This window comes from Macrobrachium nipponense, chromosome 31 (assembly GCF_015104395.2).
Source record: "Macrobrachium nipponense isolate FS-2020 chromosome 31, ASM1510439v2, whole genome shotgun sequence".
NCBI lineage: Eukaryota > Metazoa > Arthropoda > Malacostraca > Decapoda > Palaemonidae > Macrobrachium > Macrobrachium nipponense.
In genome coordinates, this window is record NC_061093.1 from 11,584,027 (window position 1) to 11,602,770 (window position 18,744).

At 42.0% G+C, this 18,744-nt stretch overlaps 1 protein-coding gene across 1 annotated transcript in view; it reads left to right on the forward strand.

Moving 5' to 3' along the window:
• LOC135206467 (peroxisomal multifunctional enzyme A-like) overlaps positions 1-17,196 on the forward strand; it is a 72,313-nt gene extending 55,117 nt beyond the window's left edge. The window contains exon 3 of the mRNA XM_064237843.1: positions 17,021-17,196. Coding sequence (XP_064093913.1) covers positions 17,021-17,181 — 161 coding nt within the window. The 3' untranslated portion in view covers positions 17,182-17,196. The remainder of the gene's footprint in view (positions 1-17,020) is intronic.
• Positions 17,197-18,744: the final 1,548 nt, after the last annotated feature.

The window sequence follows — 18,744 nt, forward strand, 5'->3', positions numbered from 1 at the left end:
GCCATGAAGGTTGTCACAGAGTGGCTCTCAATGAAGAGAAAGCAAGGGAAGACAATGTTTGCACAATCTCCCTGTCATTTGATCAAGAGAACCTATAGGCCTTATGCTACCGGAGAAGCCCCCCTCCTTTGGAGTCAATGCCTTCTCCTAAGGGGACTTCTCTAGCCTTATTAACTCTTTGTATCGCACAGCTTTCTGCAGAATTTGAACACTTTGTGAAGAACCTTTTTAAGGTGTTCGAGGTGTTCAGTTTCCTGGACTGGACAGAGGGAGCCCTTGCTAAGAAGATTGAAAATGCCAAAGGATTAGATGTTGCCGTTACTGCAGACCTTTTGGGTGTGCTTTTATGTGCTGATAAAGCTGTTTGCCTATGGGGTGCTGAAGGAGAGGGACCTTTGGTGTTTGTTTACTTCGCAAGGGGTTGCGCTGTCGCAAAAATCTGCCTTGCTTTTCTCTCCTCTGGACACTTCGCATCTCTTACCGCAGAATCTGCAGAAAAAAATTGACTCAGCATCTTCTGACAGTCATCGCATTGGCCCATGAATTTTTCAACAGCACACTTTTGTTAGGAGTTCATCTCTCCACTTCAGCAGCACCCCTTTAGCCCCACTCCAACCTATGCTTTCAGTCGAAGTCCCTCAAGAAGCACTCTCTTCCAAGTCTCAACATAAGAAGTGAGCCAGAAGTCCTTTGAGCCCCAGTGAGAGCCAGACTTCTCTTGTTCTGGGTTAAGTGGGATCACAGAGGAGCAGAACCATGGATCATCAGGGTATTAAAGGAGGGCTACTGCATCCCCTTTTTGGAGAACCCTCCTTTAGTGTCCTCTCCCATCGCATTGATGGCATACTCAAGAGGCTCAGAGAGGCATGTGGCTCTTCTGAAGGATGTATCCTCCATACTTCTGAAGAATGTCATAGACGTAGAAGAAGACATCCACTCCCAGGTCTTTTACAATCACCTATTCATAGTTCCCAAGGATGTTGCCAGGGTGCTGGAGACTGGTACTAGATATAAGTGCCCTCACTTGCTTTGTAGAAAAGGCCAATTCAAGATGGAGACAAGCCAGTCAGTCATGGCTTCCATTCATCCGGGTGATAGGATGATCACGCTGCTGGAGTCCTCTCTTCTCTTGCCAAGTGGCTTCATCTAGTAGGCATCAATATCAGCCTTTATCTAGATGACAGCGCCTCAGTGGCATGGTCAGTTTGGTCTTAGACTACCACCTCGGTGGCCACGAGTTCGATTCTCGGGCATTCCACTGAGGCGTCTGAGATGTGTATTTCTGGTGATAGAAGTTCACTCTCAACATGGTTCGGAAGTCACGTAAAGCCATTGGTCCCCGTTTGCTGAATAACCACTAGTTCCATGCAACATAAAAACACCATACAAACAAAACTTTATCTAGATGACCGGCTTCTTCGCTCCTCGTTGAAGGAAAAATGCATGCAGGACCTTCAGGCAATGCTCCAACTCTCTCAAGAATTATTAATCCTTCTAAATCTCCAGAAGCCCCAGTTGGTTTCAACTCGGGAGATTCTTCATTTGGGAATGATTCTCAACTCTCGGACTTATCAGCATTTTCCATCCCCCAAGAGAGTCGCAAATTGTATTCAGATGGTCAACAAGTTCCTCTCTCTCTCTCATCATGTTCAGCCCTTCAGCGGATGAGTCTTCTAGGAATGCTTTGGGCAAGTTACACACCAGAAATCTCCAGTTTTTCCTCAAAGCCAACTGGGGCAGGATGACTCAACCATGCTCAATTGTTTTTCCTATCACTCAGGAGATAAAATCGGATCTCTGGTGGTGGCTTCCAGACAGAAGATATTCACAGGGGAGATCCCTACTTCTTCCCAGCCCTGGTCTTGGACTTGTACTCAGATGCCTCGGATCTAGGCTGGGGAGCCCTACTAGGGGAATAGGATGTTCCAGGACGTGGTCTCCAGAAGAGAAAAATCTCCCCATCAATATCAAGAAATTGAAGACCATTCATCTGGCCCTATTTCATTTCCCCTGCATACAACACCACAACCATGTCATATACAGGCAGTCCCTGGTTATCGGCGGACTTGGTTAATGGTGATACAGTTTTATGGCTTGTCTAGCGCGATAAAATCAGCTATTTATGGCGCCATAACAGCCCAAGTTTCGGATATTGGCACCATAAGGTGCTGATGTGAGAGTTATGACACCATAACATACCTAACAAAGGCACCGTGAACCGAAACTTGGCGCCTAATTCACCAAGTTTTGGTTAATGGCGGTTTTCACTTATCAGCACCCCGCCGATAACTAGGGACTACCTGTATCAAGAAACAGGGTCATTCACTTCTTTTCCCTCTGTCAGACAGCATAAGAACTCCTGGAGGACAAGTTGAGCCGTCGAAAACAAGTCCTTCCCACTGGATGGACCCTGGATGACAAGATTTGCACCGACCAGTGGAGATTGTGGGGCAGACCCCTCATAGATTTGTTTGCAACATCAAGGAACAACCTTCTTCCACTGAGGGGTTAGTAATGTGCATTGCTGGTGGTAGAAGTTCACTCTCGACGTGGTTCGGAAGTCATGTAAAGCCGTTGGTTCCGTTGCTGAATAACCATGCTGGTTCCATGCAACGCAAAAACACCATACAAACAAACAAAACAAACCTCCTTCTGCTTTTCTGCTCTCCAGTCCCAGATCCTCTGGCTTGGGCAATGGACGTCATGCTGTTAGTCTGGTTGGGTCTGGACCTCTATGGCTTCCTTCCCTTCAGCTTGGTCAGGGAAGTCATAAAGAAGTTCTCAATGTTTCAGTGGCTCGTTAAACCATTCTGGCATAAGAAGGAATAATTCCTAGACCTTCTTCATCTTCTTGTAGACTTCCTGTGGCTGCTTCCCCAAAGACCATGGCTACTCAGACAACCACATTTCAGGAGGTACCACCAACGGTTTTCCACTCTCGCGCTGACAGGCTTCAACTGTCAGGAAACTCGTCAGAGCAAAAGGATTTTCAAGAGCAGCTACAGAGGCTATTGCAAAGTGCAGTTGCTAGTCTACTTGCAACATCTACCAGTCGAAATGGGTAGTGTTCCGCAGACATCACATCTTGTTTCTGAAACATCCGTAGCCCAGATTGCAGATTTGCTTTACTTAAGGAGTTCTAAGAACCTTTCTTCGTCCATCATTAAGGGTTATCGGTATATGCTTTCCTTAGTTTTTAATCGTAATTTGGATCTTGCGACTAATCAAGACCATGACCTCTTGAAGTCTTTTGAAGAAGTCTGCAGTAGTAGCTTGGAACTTGGATGTAGTCCTTGAGTGGCTTGCAGGCCTTCCTTTCAAGTCCTTCAAGCCCACTTCCCTCAAGAACCTCTTGTGGAAAATTCCGTTCCTAGTAGCCCTAGCCACGGCTAAATGCACGAGTGAGCTACATGCAACAAACAGAAGTCGGATTCTCTCAAGGCGATGAGCTTTCTGGCCAAGAATGAAGATCCTAGTAAGCCATGGCCTCACTCTTTTCCTATCAAGAACTTGATAGATATCCTAGGCCCAGACAAAGAAGAAACAGTCCCTTGCCCAGTCAGAGCATTAAGGTATTACCTGAGTAGAACTGAGAAGATCAGAGGAACATTAAGTAACCACTGGTGTTCAATCAAGAATACCTCTCATCCCCTGTCTAAGAAGGCCCTTCGTTCTTCATTAGAGACCTGATATCTGAAGCACACTCCTGGATCCAAGAGAACTTTTTCCTCTTGCTTAAAGTTAGAGCTCATGAAGATAGGGTAATAGCTACCTTCGTCTCCTTCAGGCATAATTTGTCGCTCTCATCTATTCATTTGGAAGAAATTGAAACAATATTCGAAAATTGCAGTACTCTTTGTTGGTGGTGGCTGGCATGGTATTTGGTGAGGAAGCATAAGAGAGACACTCTTCTCTCTTCTTGTAATAAGGATGTAGTCTTTGGGGAATCTGGGAGTTACTTGGTACTGGGAAGACCCACCAGTTTGTTGGTTGGTTAATGTCTTTTTATTATCAATTTATTGAATGGTGACAGGTTTGTTCTACCCCAGAAGCAGCATCTCCCACTGTAGCTCTCTTACCAGGTAAGCAAGCAACAAACAATGAGTCAGTGTTAGCCATCCATCTAGTTCAGTAATAATATTTCTTTAGTGCATTGAATTAGATTAGTCCATTCAGCCCACTCCCCTTGGAATGTGGGATTCAGCAGTGTAATCACTTGAAAAGCTACTCACATAAAAATGTTTTTTTTATAATTAGGTTTTATATATAGTAGTATACTTACCAAGCAATTACTAAATCAGAGCCTGCCTTCCTATCCCTCTGATTTTCATGGACTTTGTGGCAATAAATAAGAATGTCGCCGATGGTTTCTGTCGCTTGCTAGCTCCCGTTGCTTTGGGCGGGGCCTGTCAACTCTGCTTTGCAACAGTCACTTGCTTGTAAATTTTAGAATTTAGGATGCCGTGCGAGCCACACTTTTAGCTAAGTAATTACTTGGTAAGTATATACATATAAAACCTCATTTTATATAAAAATATCATATTTACGAATAGTTTGTATTTTTAAAATTTTAATCGTCTGATGGTTCTTTAAATGTTTTTGACTCCTAGATGCTGTGTCAGGGGACAAGTTTCTAACTGGATTAGTGATTTCACTGTAGGCATATTTTACACCTACAACAATAAATGTAAATAATATTGTTTCATTTTATTTATGGTTTATCTTGCTTATCATTGTATGCAGTTGCTGTTTTTAAGGTGTTATTATTTGCTATAATATTCAAGATCCACAATAGATAGTAGGATGACAGAATACAGTGAACCCCCGTATTTGTGGACTCCGGATTTGCAAACACGTATTCACAGATTCCTCTACGGGCGTTATTCACGGGAAATTTGCCTATTCTTGGTATTTTTAACGGGAAATATCCACCAATTACTGTTTTTTTTTTTCTTCAATTTCGTAATAAAATACATTTTTTGTGATAAAACTATTAAAAAAAACCGGGTATAAACCTTTTTAGTGGGTTTTTATTGAGTTTTAACAAAGAAAATAGGCAGTTTTAAGCAGTTTTATGGGGTTCCAACTATTCATGCATTCTAGCTATTCGTAGGAGGTCTGGTATGCATCCCCCGTGAATACGGAGGGTCTACTGTATGTGGGAAATTTATTTATATAAATGTACATATATATAAGGTTTAAGTCAAGTGTTTAAGGTTACATAATTTCCAAGAAATTTTACCTTTATACATAACATGTGCCGTGCTTGTCTCTTATAACAAATTTAGGACTGAAAACATAAAAGATGCTATATAATATATTACCACACAGTTTGGAACATCCTATTTCTTGTTATGTAGATATCAAGTGTTAAATGAAAAATCTAATCACATATGATAAGTTTTGTCTTATGAGGAAACATTTTATTGTTTATTGTTATTTGTGACTACTAGACAGTTGTCATTAAGTATGATCTAAAGTAACAGTAGATGTTGTGCAGTTGTTTTTTCTTCATGCACATGTCTAGCACAAACATGAGTGGATTTTTATATAAACCTAATTTTGTACCATAAGGGTTTACATGCTACAGTGGTCCCCCCGTATTCGCGGGGGATGCGTACCAGACCCCCCCGTGAATAGTTAGAATCCGCGAATGTTTGGAACCCCTATGAAAATGCTAAAAACAGCCTATTTGTTAGTTAAAACTCAAGAAAAACCCACTAAAAATTTTCATACTTGGTATTTTAATAGTTTTATCACAAAAAGTGCATTTTATGATGAAATTCATCAAAAAAACCAGGAATTTGTGGATATTTATCATAGAAAAATACCGCAAATGCGCGAATTTTCCGCGAATAATGCAGGGAAACGTTCCCCAGAGAAATCCGCGAATGTGTGAGTCCGCGAATCTGGAGAACGCGAATACGGGGAGTCCACTGTACTTGCATATTAACCCTCTTACGCCAAAGGGGTATAATAAAAATCGTCTCCCGTATGCCGATGGGGTTCTCGGAGTGAGCGCCGAAGTGGAAAAAATATTTTTCTCAAAAAATCACAGCGCGCTTAGTTTTCAAGATTAAGAGTTCATTTTTGCTTCTTTCTTTGTCATTGCCTGAAGTTTAGTATGCAACCATCAGAAATGATATCATTATCATATATAAATAATGCGATATATGATAGCGCAAAAATAAAATTTCATATATAATTGTATTCAAATCACGCTGTGAGCAAAATGGTTAAAGCTAACGAGTTAATTTTTTTTCATTGTATTGTACACTAAATTGCGATTATTTTGGTATATAACACATTGTAAAATGATCAAAGCAACACAGAGAAAATATTATCACAAAATGATGCATGAATTCGTAATGCGCGGACGTAAATAAATGTTTTTTTTTAAATTCACCATAAATCTAAATATTGTTCTAGAGACTTCCAATTTTTTTGTTTCAAAAATGAAGATAAATGATTGAATATTACCTATACTGTAAGAGTTCTAGCTTACAATTGCAGTTTTCGACCATTTCAGATGAGTTAAAGTTGACTGAATGTCGAATTTTTTATATATTTTTTTATATGCAAATATTTCAAAAATGAGAAAAGCTACAACCTTCAATTATTTTTGTTGTATTTTACATGAAATTGCGCACATTTTCATATATAAAACTCTATGAAACGCCTAATATGAAACAGAGCAAATATAATGAGAATGCGACGTATGCATTTCGGAGATTTGCGGCGGAGAATCCGCGCGCGGAGGGAAGGAAAGTTATTTTTAAAATTCGCCATAAATCTAAATATTGTGCTAGAGACTTCGAATTTGTTTCAAAATGAAGATAAATGACTGAATATTACTAGACTGTAAGAGTTTTAGCTTACAATTGCGTTCTATTTTTCTCTCTGTGTTTTTTGTGCCCTTTCGTTGGATTTATCTATAATGGAGCGTGCAGCTATCGCAGAGCTAGTTAAGTACTCAGTAATTATGGTTAGTTTGGTTTTTTTCCGGCCCTGAGACAGTATTTGCTGTTTTTAGGTATAAATACGTACTCTGGGTCGGAAGCATGGCAGCATGGTTCTGCCTCATGGTGGGTTCGTTCCTGGTCTCCCATACCTAGAACATCCCCTTATCTATGTACGCTCTATATTATTTATCCGTTTTACTTAGGGTACTGTCTACTCAGGTTTGTCATGCATGCATGTCTTTTACCTTATGAAGGCTTTCTTCTTTCCAGACCCTAGTCCCCGGCTCTTAGTATCGGCCTCTGACTAGCTTTGAGTGGTAGACTTTCCTTCGTGTTAGTCGTACACTCCTGGATTTTTTCTCCTACTATATTGTTTTCTTTCTTTAATTTTTTATTTATTTGTACCATGTATTTTGTATGGTTTAGGTTAGTTTTTAGCGTCTGGCTTAGCCTAGGTCCTGGCTCATTGAGCCTATACTACCGCTCATCATCAGTTTGGTTTTGCCCAGTGGGCTTTATGCTACTGGCTTTTCAGTTCAGTTTGCTTCCCGATAGCATCTCTCTGATCAGTTTGGTTTGTCCTAGCTTAGTTGTTTTGTTTTGGTCTTACCGCCGTCGTGGTCACTACGCGATCACGAGTCAGCCAGACGCCTGCCCAGTCACCTTCCCCCCCCTCCCCTCTCTCCATAGAGTCGGGGAGGGTGGGTCGGTCTGCCCATGCTCGCTCCCACATACCCGAGCCTGCTTCCTCTCTCCCCCCAGGCGAGGGGCCAGGGAGACGGGACAGACCCAGACTGGACTCGACCTCTCCGGCTTCTCGGTCCGGCCGGGTGGTAATGTGGTGGTACTGGCCTTTCCCCCCATCCGTTGCTTCCTTGTCGCTCCGTGTTCGCATCGAGCCTGTATGTTTTCTCGCTCTTTCCCACCTTACTAGGGCTCCTTTCATGATCGGAGTCCAGGCATCCACGGAAAGATGGTAGTCCACCCAGTAGAGTGGACCGGAACATACAGTGGGTCCCTGCTAACCTTACCGTATTGCTGAGTTACTACACTCCGCTACGCACTGGACTTGGTCCGGTTCGTTTGAGTTTTAGGTTTAAAGTGTTATTAGATTAACTATAAGTTTATCTTAAGTACCTTAAACCTTCCCCCCCCTTCCTTACGTGTCTTACCGGATCTCTCCGGATTATAGCCTATTCAGGCGAAGCAGGGGGGGGGTTATGCCCAAATTTTTTCCGAGCTCCGGCATGCAACGGAGTTCTTCTGTCCTTTAGCCTGTAAGTGATATTCTTTAAGATACTCATGTGTCTTCCCACTTACAGACCACCAACTGTGAGCATCCGGGTTGCGCCGCCACACTTCAGGACCCATGTGGACACGAAGTTTGCCGTCCCATGCTCCATGCGCGACTCTGCACGGGGACATCCAGGTCTGTACCATGAGACGTGTACCATATGTTACGATCTGGTGAGCCAGCTTTTAGAAGGGGTAAGTATTCCATCTCCGATAGCTGCTCCGCTTCTGTTTTAGTGCTTAAGTTTTCATCATTCACTTAACTTAAGGCATCTAAGTTTAAGTTATACTTTAAGTTTTAGTTTTAAGTGATTCTTAAATCTAATCTACGCCCTCTCTCTTCCAGGCGCCGGCAGTGAGGGATACCGCACTGGCAACCCTGCGGGCCTGGGTCGGCGGTTTTTGGGAAGAACGCCGCCAAGGGTATGCCCTACATCTTAGAGAAGCGGTTGGCGCTGTTTAATCTTCCCCGGAGGCAAGGCGACAGGATACGTCGACCCACGTAGAGGCGGCCCCGACTATCGCCTTCATCCAACAACAGCTGGCTGCCTCATTAACTGACCAAGACCAGGATATCTCCACGGATGTCGCGACTTTAGATATTAATGTGGAACCTATGGTAGGTGTAGACGACCTGTTGGTCGAGGTAGGTATGGTGGACACCCAAGGGTCACCCTTGGGCGTAACTGTTTCTTCTACTCCTGCAACCTCTCCATCCTTCCAAGACTTTACAGGTGATGAATTGTATACTCCTCCTGACGCTTCGGTTAGACCTAAGGTCAAGGGTCAAGCAGTGAAATCCTTGTCTAAGACGTCGTCGTCGTCTAAGTGAAGACGGCTTCGGCGTCATCCTCCTCGCGTAAGTCTCCGGTCTGGTAATCCCGGAGCAGACAGGTCTAAAGCTTCTAGCTCCGGCTCTAAGTCCTCGAGGAGTAAATTCCTCCAGAAGCGAGAATCTCGCCCCCCGGCAACGAGTCACCAGTTCCGCTGACCCTTGGTTCCGATTCAGAGCCACCCCTCCACCTCCGCAGCAGCTCTGGCCTTGGACTCCAATGCTGGCCTGTTGCAACAGTGGGCGACCTGGTTGGGTCCCTAAAGAGTAGCATGGAACAAATGATCTCTCGTTTGTCTGATAGGATTACTTCCCAGGACTCCATTATAGCCGGACTGAGAGAAGCCCCTCTAGCCTCTCCTCCACTTTCCATACGAGTGGAACTCAAGCTTCCTCCGTATGACTCGCTACCTCCGTTCTTCGATGAACAATCCATGGAGAGTAGCGTCATACGCCCCCTTCCAGGACGGTCTCATTTCTATTCCGGAATTTGGAACTCGAAGGATAGAGGGACTTCGAGTTCTACCCGGAAGACCTCCAGCCTCCGTTCATAGGCTACGCAAGGCTTACAGCTTCAGCCATGGTTCGGGATGATAGGGTACCAAAGGAGACAGTCCTCTATTCACGAGACCAGGCTCAGAGAGAATGGCTCAGGTGTTTAGAGGACATGGATTGTTCTAATACCAAGATACAACCTTTTAAGAGTCCCTTTACCATTTTCACAATGGATGAGAGTACCCCCGCTCCCGTTCCTGACAAAGATCGCGAGGTCTCCATCCCAGCGGCCCAGAAGGGGGAACCCATGCCTCAATTGAAGGAAGCAGATCCCACATCTCCGTTGCTCCCCTCAGCCGGAGAATTGTGGGAAGACTTTGCCGAACACCTTCTCAGCTGGCAAACTCAAACCTGACTGTGCTATGGAGCAGTTTGGTGAAAAGCTACCCAGGCTCCCAGATAGCCTTATTCAGGCTGAATTGACGCGAAATCGCGATTAGCCAGGTCAATTAACTCTATGGCTATGTCCGAGGTAGCAACCATAGCCTATGGCTCAGAACCGCTTTTTAAACTCATGACCAAAGCCCTGACTCAAACGGTACAGTCGGATATGTTTGAGTTTGCCACTGCTAGAACGAATTGTAGGAAGCATGTCCTACAAGAGGCAACCATTCGACATGAGCCGAATAGGTTACTCTCGTCTAGCATCCTGGGGAGCAGATCTCTTCCCAGAAGCTATGGTGAAGGAAGTTCCAGTCAGAGGCTACGAGGCTGAACCAGAGCCTTAAGGACCGTTGGGGCCTTACGGCTAAGAGGAGGCAAGACCTAACACCTAAAGGTAAGGGACAGAGGAAACCTAGGCGTTTCCATCCTTACCAGAAGAAGCAGCCACGCTTTCCTCAGCAAGTTCCATTCGGTGCCCTTAGTGCAACAGCCCAACCTTCCACCTCTAAGGCTCAATCACAGCCAATTTATGTGATATCCCCTCAGCCTCAGCCCTCCACCTCTTACGCCATCTCTCCAGCTTACAATCAAGCCTTCGAGAGTCAAGCTTCACAGAAGTATGACCGCTCGGGTAAGGGAGGCAGAGGTAAGCGTTTCCTTTCGTGGGAGAGGGTGGTCGGAGCCCTTTAATAATAGGGGAAAGCACTTCATGAGGAGGTCGAGGCGGTACCAGAACCAATGAAGAACTTCAGGTAGGAGGGAGGCTGTTTCACTTTCGCCACCGGTGGAACTTCAGCGAATGGGCTCCAGACGCAATGTGTCAAAAGACCTGGGTTGGAGCTGGTTGACGAACCCACCTCCATCCAGACCTTTCCGTCAACTTCCTTCCAAGGAATTGGACAGAGTACGCAGAGGACCTCCTTCAGAAAGGAGCTATAGCGAGAGTCAAGAGATTAAAATTTCAAGGTCGCTTGTTCAGCGTGCCAAAGAAAGGCTCACAAAAAAGAAGGGTAATCTTAGACTTGTCCCGCTTAAACTTAGCCATCCGCTGCGACAAGTTCAAGATGCTCACGATCTCGCAGGTGCGGACCTTACTTCCCCGTGGGGCCGTCACCACCTCTATCGATCTTACAGACGCCTACTTTCATATCCCTATTTGCAAGACAATCCGTCCATATCTGGGTTTCAAGATAGGAGACCAGGCATTTCCTTCCTTCAAGGTAGTTCCCTTCGGACTCAACGTGGCACCCAGGGTGTTCACGAAACTAGCGGAAGTGGTAGTGGCAACAACTCAGGTCACAAGGATTATTGGGTAGTAGCGTATCTCGACGATTTGGTTGATCTGGGCTTCAACAGTCGAGGAATGCAACAGAGCTACACTGAAAGTGATTCAGTTCCTGGAATATCTAGGCTTCAAGATAAACAGGACCAAGTCAAGACTCAGTCCAGAGTCAAACTTTCAGTGGCTGGGAATCAATGGAATCATCATCCCCCATACTCTGTCGATTCCATCAACCAAAAGGGAAAAGGAAAGAAATGCGAAGTCAGTCAAGCAATTTATAAGTCACAAACTGGCGTCAAGGAGAGCTCAGGAGAGGATCCTGGGTTCTCTCCAGTTTGCATCAGTGACGAACGTCTTAATGAAAGCCAAACTGAAAGACCTAACCAGAATCTGGCGCTCACGAGCAAATGTCAGGTCCAGGGACAAAACTATCCTCAGTCCCTCTGATTCTCAAGAATCGACTTTCGGCCCGGTGGGTGAAAGTTCAAGAATTTGTCAGTGTCAGTACCCCTTCAGTTCCCTCCACCAGGGATCACCATCCACACAGACGCGTCCTTAAGCGGTTGGGGAGGGTATTCCCAGGTCAAAAAGGTTCAAGGAACTTGGTCACCTCAGTTCAGTCAGTTCCAATATAAACGTACTGGAGGCAATGGCAGTGTTCTTGACTCTAAAAAGGTTACGCCCACCAAAGTACTCCCACATAAAGCTAGTTCTGGGACAGCGCAGTGGTAGTACATTGTATAAACAGGGGAGGCTCCAAGTCACGTCATCTAAATCATGTCATGGTAGCCATCTTCTCCCTGGCAGACAAAGTTCAGTTGGCATCTCTCCTCCACTCACATAGCTGGAGTGAGAAACGTCATAGCAGACGCGTTATCCCGATCAGTGCCTCTAGAGTCGGAATGGTCACTGGACAACAGTTCGTTCCAATGGATTCTTCTAAGAGTTCCAGGGCTACAAGTGGATCTCTTCGCATCTCAAGCGAATCACAAACTGCCGTGTTATGTAGCCCCCAACCTGGACCCTCTGGCCTATGCCACGGACGCCCTGGCTCTAGACTGGAACAACTGGAAGAAGATTTATGTCTTTCCTCCAGTGAATCTTCTCATGAAAGTTTTAAACAACTCAGAACATTCAAGGGTCAAGTGGCTCTAGTAGCCCCAGACTGGCCGAAGAGCAATTGGTATCCCCTAATTCTGGAGCTGGGCCTTCGTCCTCTTCGGATCCCCAATCCCAGGCTCTCCCAGTCAGTACAAACGAAGACTGTGTTCGCTTCCTCAGGGATTCTCAAAACCCTAACTTTATGGACTTCATGAAGTTTGCGGCAAAAAGAGATGCGAATATTGACCCTCAGAATATTCTCTTCTTGGAATCCGATAAAAGGGATTCAACTTTGAGACAGTATGATGCTGCTGTCAAAAAGTTAGCAATCTTCCTGAGAGAATCAGATATTAGAAATCATGGACAGTTAATTCAGCTATATCCTTTTTTTCAGATCCTTATTTGAAAAAGGTTTAGCAGCTAGCACGATTACGACAAACAAGTCAGCCTTGAAAAAGATATTTCAATTTGGGTTCAACATAGACTTGACGGATTCCTACTTCTCGTCTATTCCTAAGGCATGTGCTAGACTTAGACCTTCTGTAAGCCTACGTCAGTTTCATGGTTCTTAAACGATGTTCTAAAACTGGCTTCAGAAACCGATAATGACACATGCTCGTTTATAATGCTCTAAGAAAAAACCCTATTTTATTAAGCTTAGCTTCAGGAGCAAGAATTTCAGAACTGTCGGCTTTATCCAGAGATCGGATCATATTCAATTCCTTCCCACAGGGGAAGTCTACCTTTCTTCTTTCTCCGGAACGTAGCCTTTTAGCAAAGAATGAAGATCCTTTGATGAGGTGGGAACCTTGGAAGGTACTACCCCTTCCACAAGATGTATCTCTTTGCCCAGTTACAACCTTACGAGCCTTTCTGTCCAGGACCATCCTCATCTTCATCGGTCCCCCTCTTTAGAGGGAAAAAGGTGGGAACTTTATCCATTAAAGGCATCAGGCAACAAATCCTGTACTTTATTAAGCAAGCCAATCCTGACTCTTTCCCGAAAGCACATGATCAGGGCAGTAGCCACCTCAATTAATTATTTCCAACACATGAACTTCAATGAGTTGAAAAAGTATACCGGATGGAAATCGCCGACAGTGTTCAAACGTCATTACCTTAAGTCCTTGGAAGCTTCTGAAATTTTCAGCAGTAGCAGCGGGTAACATAGTTTCCCCTGACTCTAGTTTAATTTGTAGTAGAAGATTCAGTCTACCTGTCTACCTGCCTCACCCAACGTTCGTCTATTCCTGCCGTGTTCATTTGACATTCACCTTGTGTCTTAGCTGCTTTTATGATGATTTGTAGTGGGTTGCCCCTTATTTTTTTGTCTTAGGGACACTCACAGATGACTTATAGTATTGATCTCATGGATGTTACCCCCTATTTTTATGCTAGGGGATACATCTTATTTATAATGGTTACGGGTTTTGTATATTAAGTCATATACATTCCTTATATATTATCATTGTTGATTGATTTGTTCATTTGATTATCTTAATTGCTATTATATTTTGATACATACCTTTACACAGATACCATTTTGTTACATGTAAACCATTTTACCTCTGTACATATGTAAATTACCTTATGATAAGAAACATGATTAGAATTAAGTGTAATTTAAGCATATTTCTATTTTGTATCACTGTGTATTTGTATCTTTTTAGCAATTATATTCTTTTTATATTTATTTTCTCTTTTATTTGAGACCTATTCTGATTTTATTTTATTACTTTTGTTTACAATCTTGTGCTATTTCTCTGGTACGATTTCGCGCAGCGACACGAGCTGAGCCCAGAAAAGGGATTTTGACGTAAGGAAAAATCTATTTCTGGGCGATTGGCTCGTGTCGCCAGCGAAATCCCACCCTACCCATCCCTTCGCCCAAGATTGTCTGCTAACTTCAGGATGGCCACCAGAGGCGCAGCAGTCGGCAGCATGGGATGGAGTAGTAGTAGTACGAGCTGCTCACTCTGTGGGTCGGTCTCCTCTTGGAGGGTTTTTGTAGTGGGAGATTTTCTATTGGCATTTGGCTCGTGGTAGTGGTCTCACTCGCCTAGTGTTCATACCGACACCCTCTTGGAGGGTGAGCGAGTCAGTTATACTGACCTTTTTCTTTATTTTATTTATTCTCTGGTATGTGTTAGTACATTTACCCTAGAAATAATAGATTAAAGGATATTTCGCTGGCGACACGAGCCAATCGCCCAGAAATAGATTTTTCCTTACGTCAAAATCCCTTTTTTGAATATTTTGGTAGAGTCAAAGTTAACCGAACGTGGTTTTTTTTCTATTTATCGTGATTTATATGCAAATATTTCAAAAATGAGAAAAGCTACAACCTTCCATTATTTTTGTCGTATTCTACATGAAATTGTGCACATTTTCATATATAAAACTTTATGTGACGGCTAATTTAAAATGGTGCAAACATTACGACAATCGCACGAAAAAATTTCTGATTTTTTCTGAAGAGTTACCGCGGGGTGGTAAGGAAAATGTTTTTTTTTTTCATAAATTCACCATAAATTGAAATATTGTGCTAGAGACTTCCAATTTGTAGCAAAATAAAGGTAAATGATTGAATATTACTAGAATTATAGAGTTTTAGCTTACAATTGCGTTTTTTGACCATTTCAGTAGAGTCAAAGTTGACCGAAGGTTGAAATTCTGGCACATCGTTATTTATATGAAAATATTTCAAAACTGATAAAAGCTACAACCTTGAGTTGTTTTTAGTTGTATTGTGCATGAAATTGCAAACATGTCCATATATAAAACTTTATGTAACGGCAAATTTAAAATGGTGCAAACATTACGACAATCGCATGAAAAATTTATCGGAAGTTACCACGTGGACATAAGGAAAATTTTTTTTTTTTCATAAATTCACCATAAATCTAAATATTGTGCTAGAGACGTCCAATTAGTTGCAAAATGAAGGTAAATGATTGAATATTACTAGAATATAAGAGTTTTAGCTTACAATTGCGTTTTCGACCATTTCGGTAGAGTCAAAGTTGACCAAAGGTTTAAATTTTGGCACTTATCATTTTTTATATGAAAATATTTCAAAACTGATAAAAGCTACAATCATGAGTGTTTTTTATTGTATTCTATATGAAATTGCGCACATTTTCATATATAATACTCCATGTAACGGCTAATTTAAAATGGTGCAAAAATTATGTCAAAGTGACGAAATAATTTTTGAGATGTGTCACTGATACTTTTTAGTGCGATAAGAAAGAAATTTGCACTTGCGCGCCTGCATAACGATTGTAAACAAAACAACGCCTTGATCCGTGAACTCCCAGCATCCCCCAAGGCGCATGATTCAAAAGTTTTCGGCTGGTAGGCCTATAAGTATTTTTCTGCGAATTTTTAAAAAAACTTTTATTTCGACGTTTAATACGTCCAATCGGCACCCGGGAGACAATTTATCTCGATGTTTAATACGTCCAATCGGCGTAAGAGGGTTAAGTAGCTTGCTTTGACATTTGTTAAACATAATTGGTATGCATCAGTCATTATGTTTTAGCTTTGCATTGAATTTTTATAGCTTTTGCCAGTTCCTCCTGTTGTCTCCAACGCTGTCTCTGACAATGTAGAACATTTGTTGTCCATATGTATTCAACTATATGAACACTTACTATAGTCTGCCACCTCGGTGGCGGGAGTTCGATTCTCGGGTATTCCATTGACGGGTATGATATGTGTATTCTGGTGATAGAAGTTCACTCTCGACTTGGTTTGGAAGCCACGTAAAGCTGTTGGTCCCGTTGCTGAACAACCACTGGTTCCATGCAACATAAAAACACCATATAAACAAACAAACACATACTGTACTTTGGATTTTGTTTTATTTATATAATTGTAAAGCCAAGTCATCCATCATGTTTTGCTTTGTGTATTACTAGCCCAACTTATCTTATAGCATACCCCTGGAATATGGTAGCAGTATTGTTTTAAAATATCTTTAATAGGTCTAAAATTGTAGCATTGGTAGTGTGATTAAGAAGAAAGAAAAACTTTCTAGGCCTGTCAGAAAGATAAATATGATACATTCCTACTGTAATGATTTTTTATGTACTGTACCTCTCAACATACAAAACAGGCTTGAAATTACAGCAAGGTATCTGTAATGTACATGTGAGAGGGAGAGAGAGAAAAGATTGTTGTAGAGTAGTTAGATGGTTATGATTAATTTGGTTATTATTGTACAATTATGTTAATTCAAGACCCATAAGAAGTTTTATGCAGTCATGATAAATTTTTCATATGCCATATCACATGAATAAGAAAATTACTGTAATCTATAATATACCGAATATACTATATGTACAGTACATATTTGAAATTACATACACTAAAATATGGGCACTAACACGAAGAGAGAAGACAGGAGGATGATAAGTGTACGTTAGTGATCAGACCTTGACTGTAATTTAGAAAAGGCTTATTTTGTGAGAGGCAGAACCCCTAACGTGCCCAGATTATGCTGGTATATTTTATGTTGATAAATACAGCAAACACTGTATGTATTTATATTAGGGTCTAATGTGAAATTTATTGCTGTTTTCTCAAGTATATTTCTTATAATTTCAGGTGGTATTGCTGTTGCAAACTATGACTCTGTTGAGGATGGCGATAAAGTTGTTCAGACAGCCTTGGACAGTTTTGGTCGTGTTGATATTGTCATCAATAATGCTGGTATCCTTCGAGACAGATCGTTTGCCCGAACTTCAGATACAGATTGGGGTATGTAATGGACTGAAGGATAAGTTTGTTGGTGCTTCTTTTATGTAACTTTTATTTTCTTAATTCTTTTTAGGCCTCATCAGCATGATTGTTATCATTGCCTCAACTTCCATTCAACACAAAGGATCTCTATGTAATCCTGCCATTTTTGTCTTACTTGTGTTTTCATTTCCCCAATTCTTTTCTCATCTTCATGCTCAATCTTACTGTTCACATCCAATTAGGATTGAGTCTTTCGTTTATTCTTGTGCTCACAGAAGGCTAGTTGACACCATCACCCTACAGGTATCCCCTTGATATTTTCAAGCCATCTTTCCTTCATCATTATCTCATCTATATATGAAGCTTCTGTAATTTCTCCTTTAGGTTCAACAAAATCATTTAGATTTAGTTTCTTTTTTTAAACTCCAATTCATTATTTGTAGCTATATCCTTTGGCAAGGAAGTGGGCTCACGTGTTCCGAACTTCCAGTCGGTTCTGAGCCCAGGTGGTCCAAACCTCCAGTTGGTTGTAAGACTTTCTTATCCTCCCTCCAAGAGTAAGTCTTCCCTACGGTAAGACCAAGGCTTGTTCCGCATATGTGCGAATGACAAATTTTAAATCAATTTATATTTTTCATATCTAACAAAACTTTGGCCATAACATATACGCTCCACCTCAAGACACCCTTCATTCTTTCCTGGGCTGGAAGGAAACTGGTATGATGATGTGTAGTGGGGGTAAGGCAGGCCACGCAGCTTCCTCCTACTCCCCTACTGGCTAACTCCTGTTGCCATCAATTCCTTGTGTTATTTTTAACTGGACTGTAGCTGGCACTAGAGAATTTATCCTTTCGTTAAGACTGAAGGTTTGTTAGTTATGAAAAATACAAATTGATTTCAAGATTGTCATTTTTTGAAGTGGAATCACTACTAAAGCAATGTAAATAGAAAACACCTTGCTATGATGGAATCATTGTAGAGATAATGTTAGCTGAATATGAAATGCCACTTGCTATACTGAGTAGACTGTTTTGCAGAATATGAAATGAGGTAACACAGCCTGATGATTAGGATTTGGAGGTCATGAAAAAGAATGTAACCTGACTGAATGTAGTAACTGTATAGACTCTGCGTTTGCAGCTATGGTAATGAAAAAGTGATGTATGCTTGTTCATAGTTGCCCTAAAGAAAGAAACTGGTTACAGTAATTGCTGAGTAATGAACAAGTTGGTTTTAGGAAAGACAGAAGTAACCCAGATAAATTATCATTATTGAGTAGGTTAACCAGGCCTCTGCACTATAGTATCTATTTAGCTTTCACACAGCTGACCTGAAAGATTTGTCTTTATTAATAATAAGGTCTACATTTATTTACCAGTAGGACGCTCTATAGGCGATAACTCATGAAGGTTCAAGTTAAACCATCAAAGGGTTAACTAGGTGTCTCTGAACCCTCTGCTACATAATTATTATCATTACAGTAGTAATTGCATTTCAAATAGTTTAAATAAATCTTATACAGGATGAAATTGAAAGATGTGAGGTTTTATCTGCCAAAAGAATTTTTCTTTTACCGTCGATACTTTTGG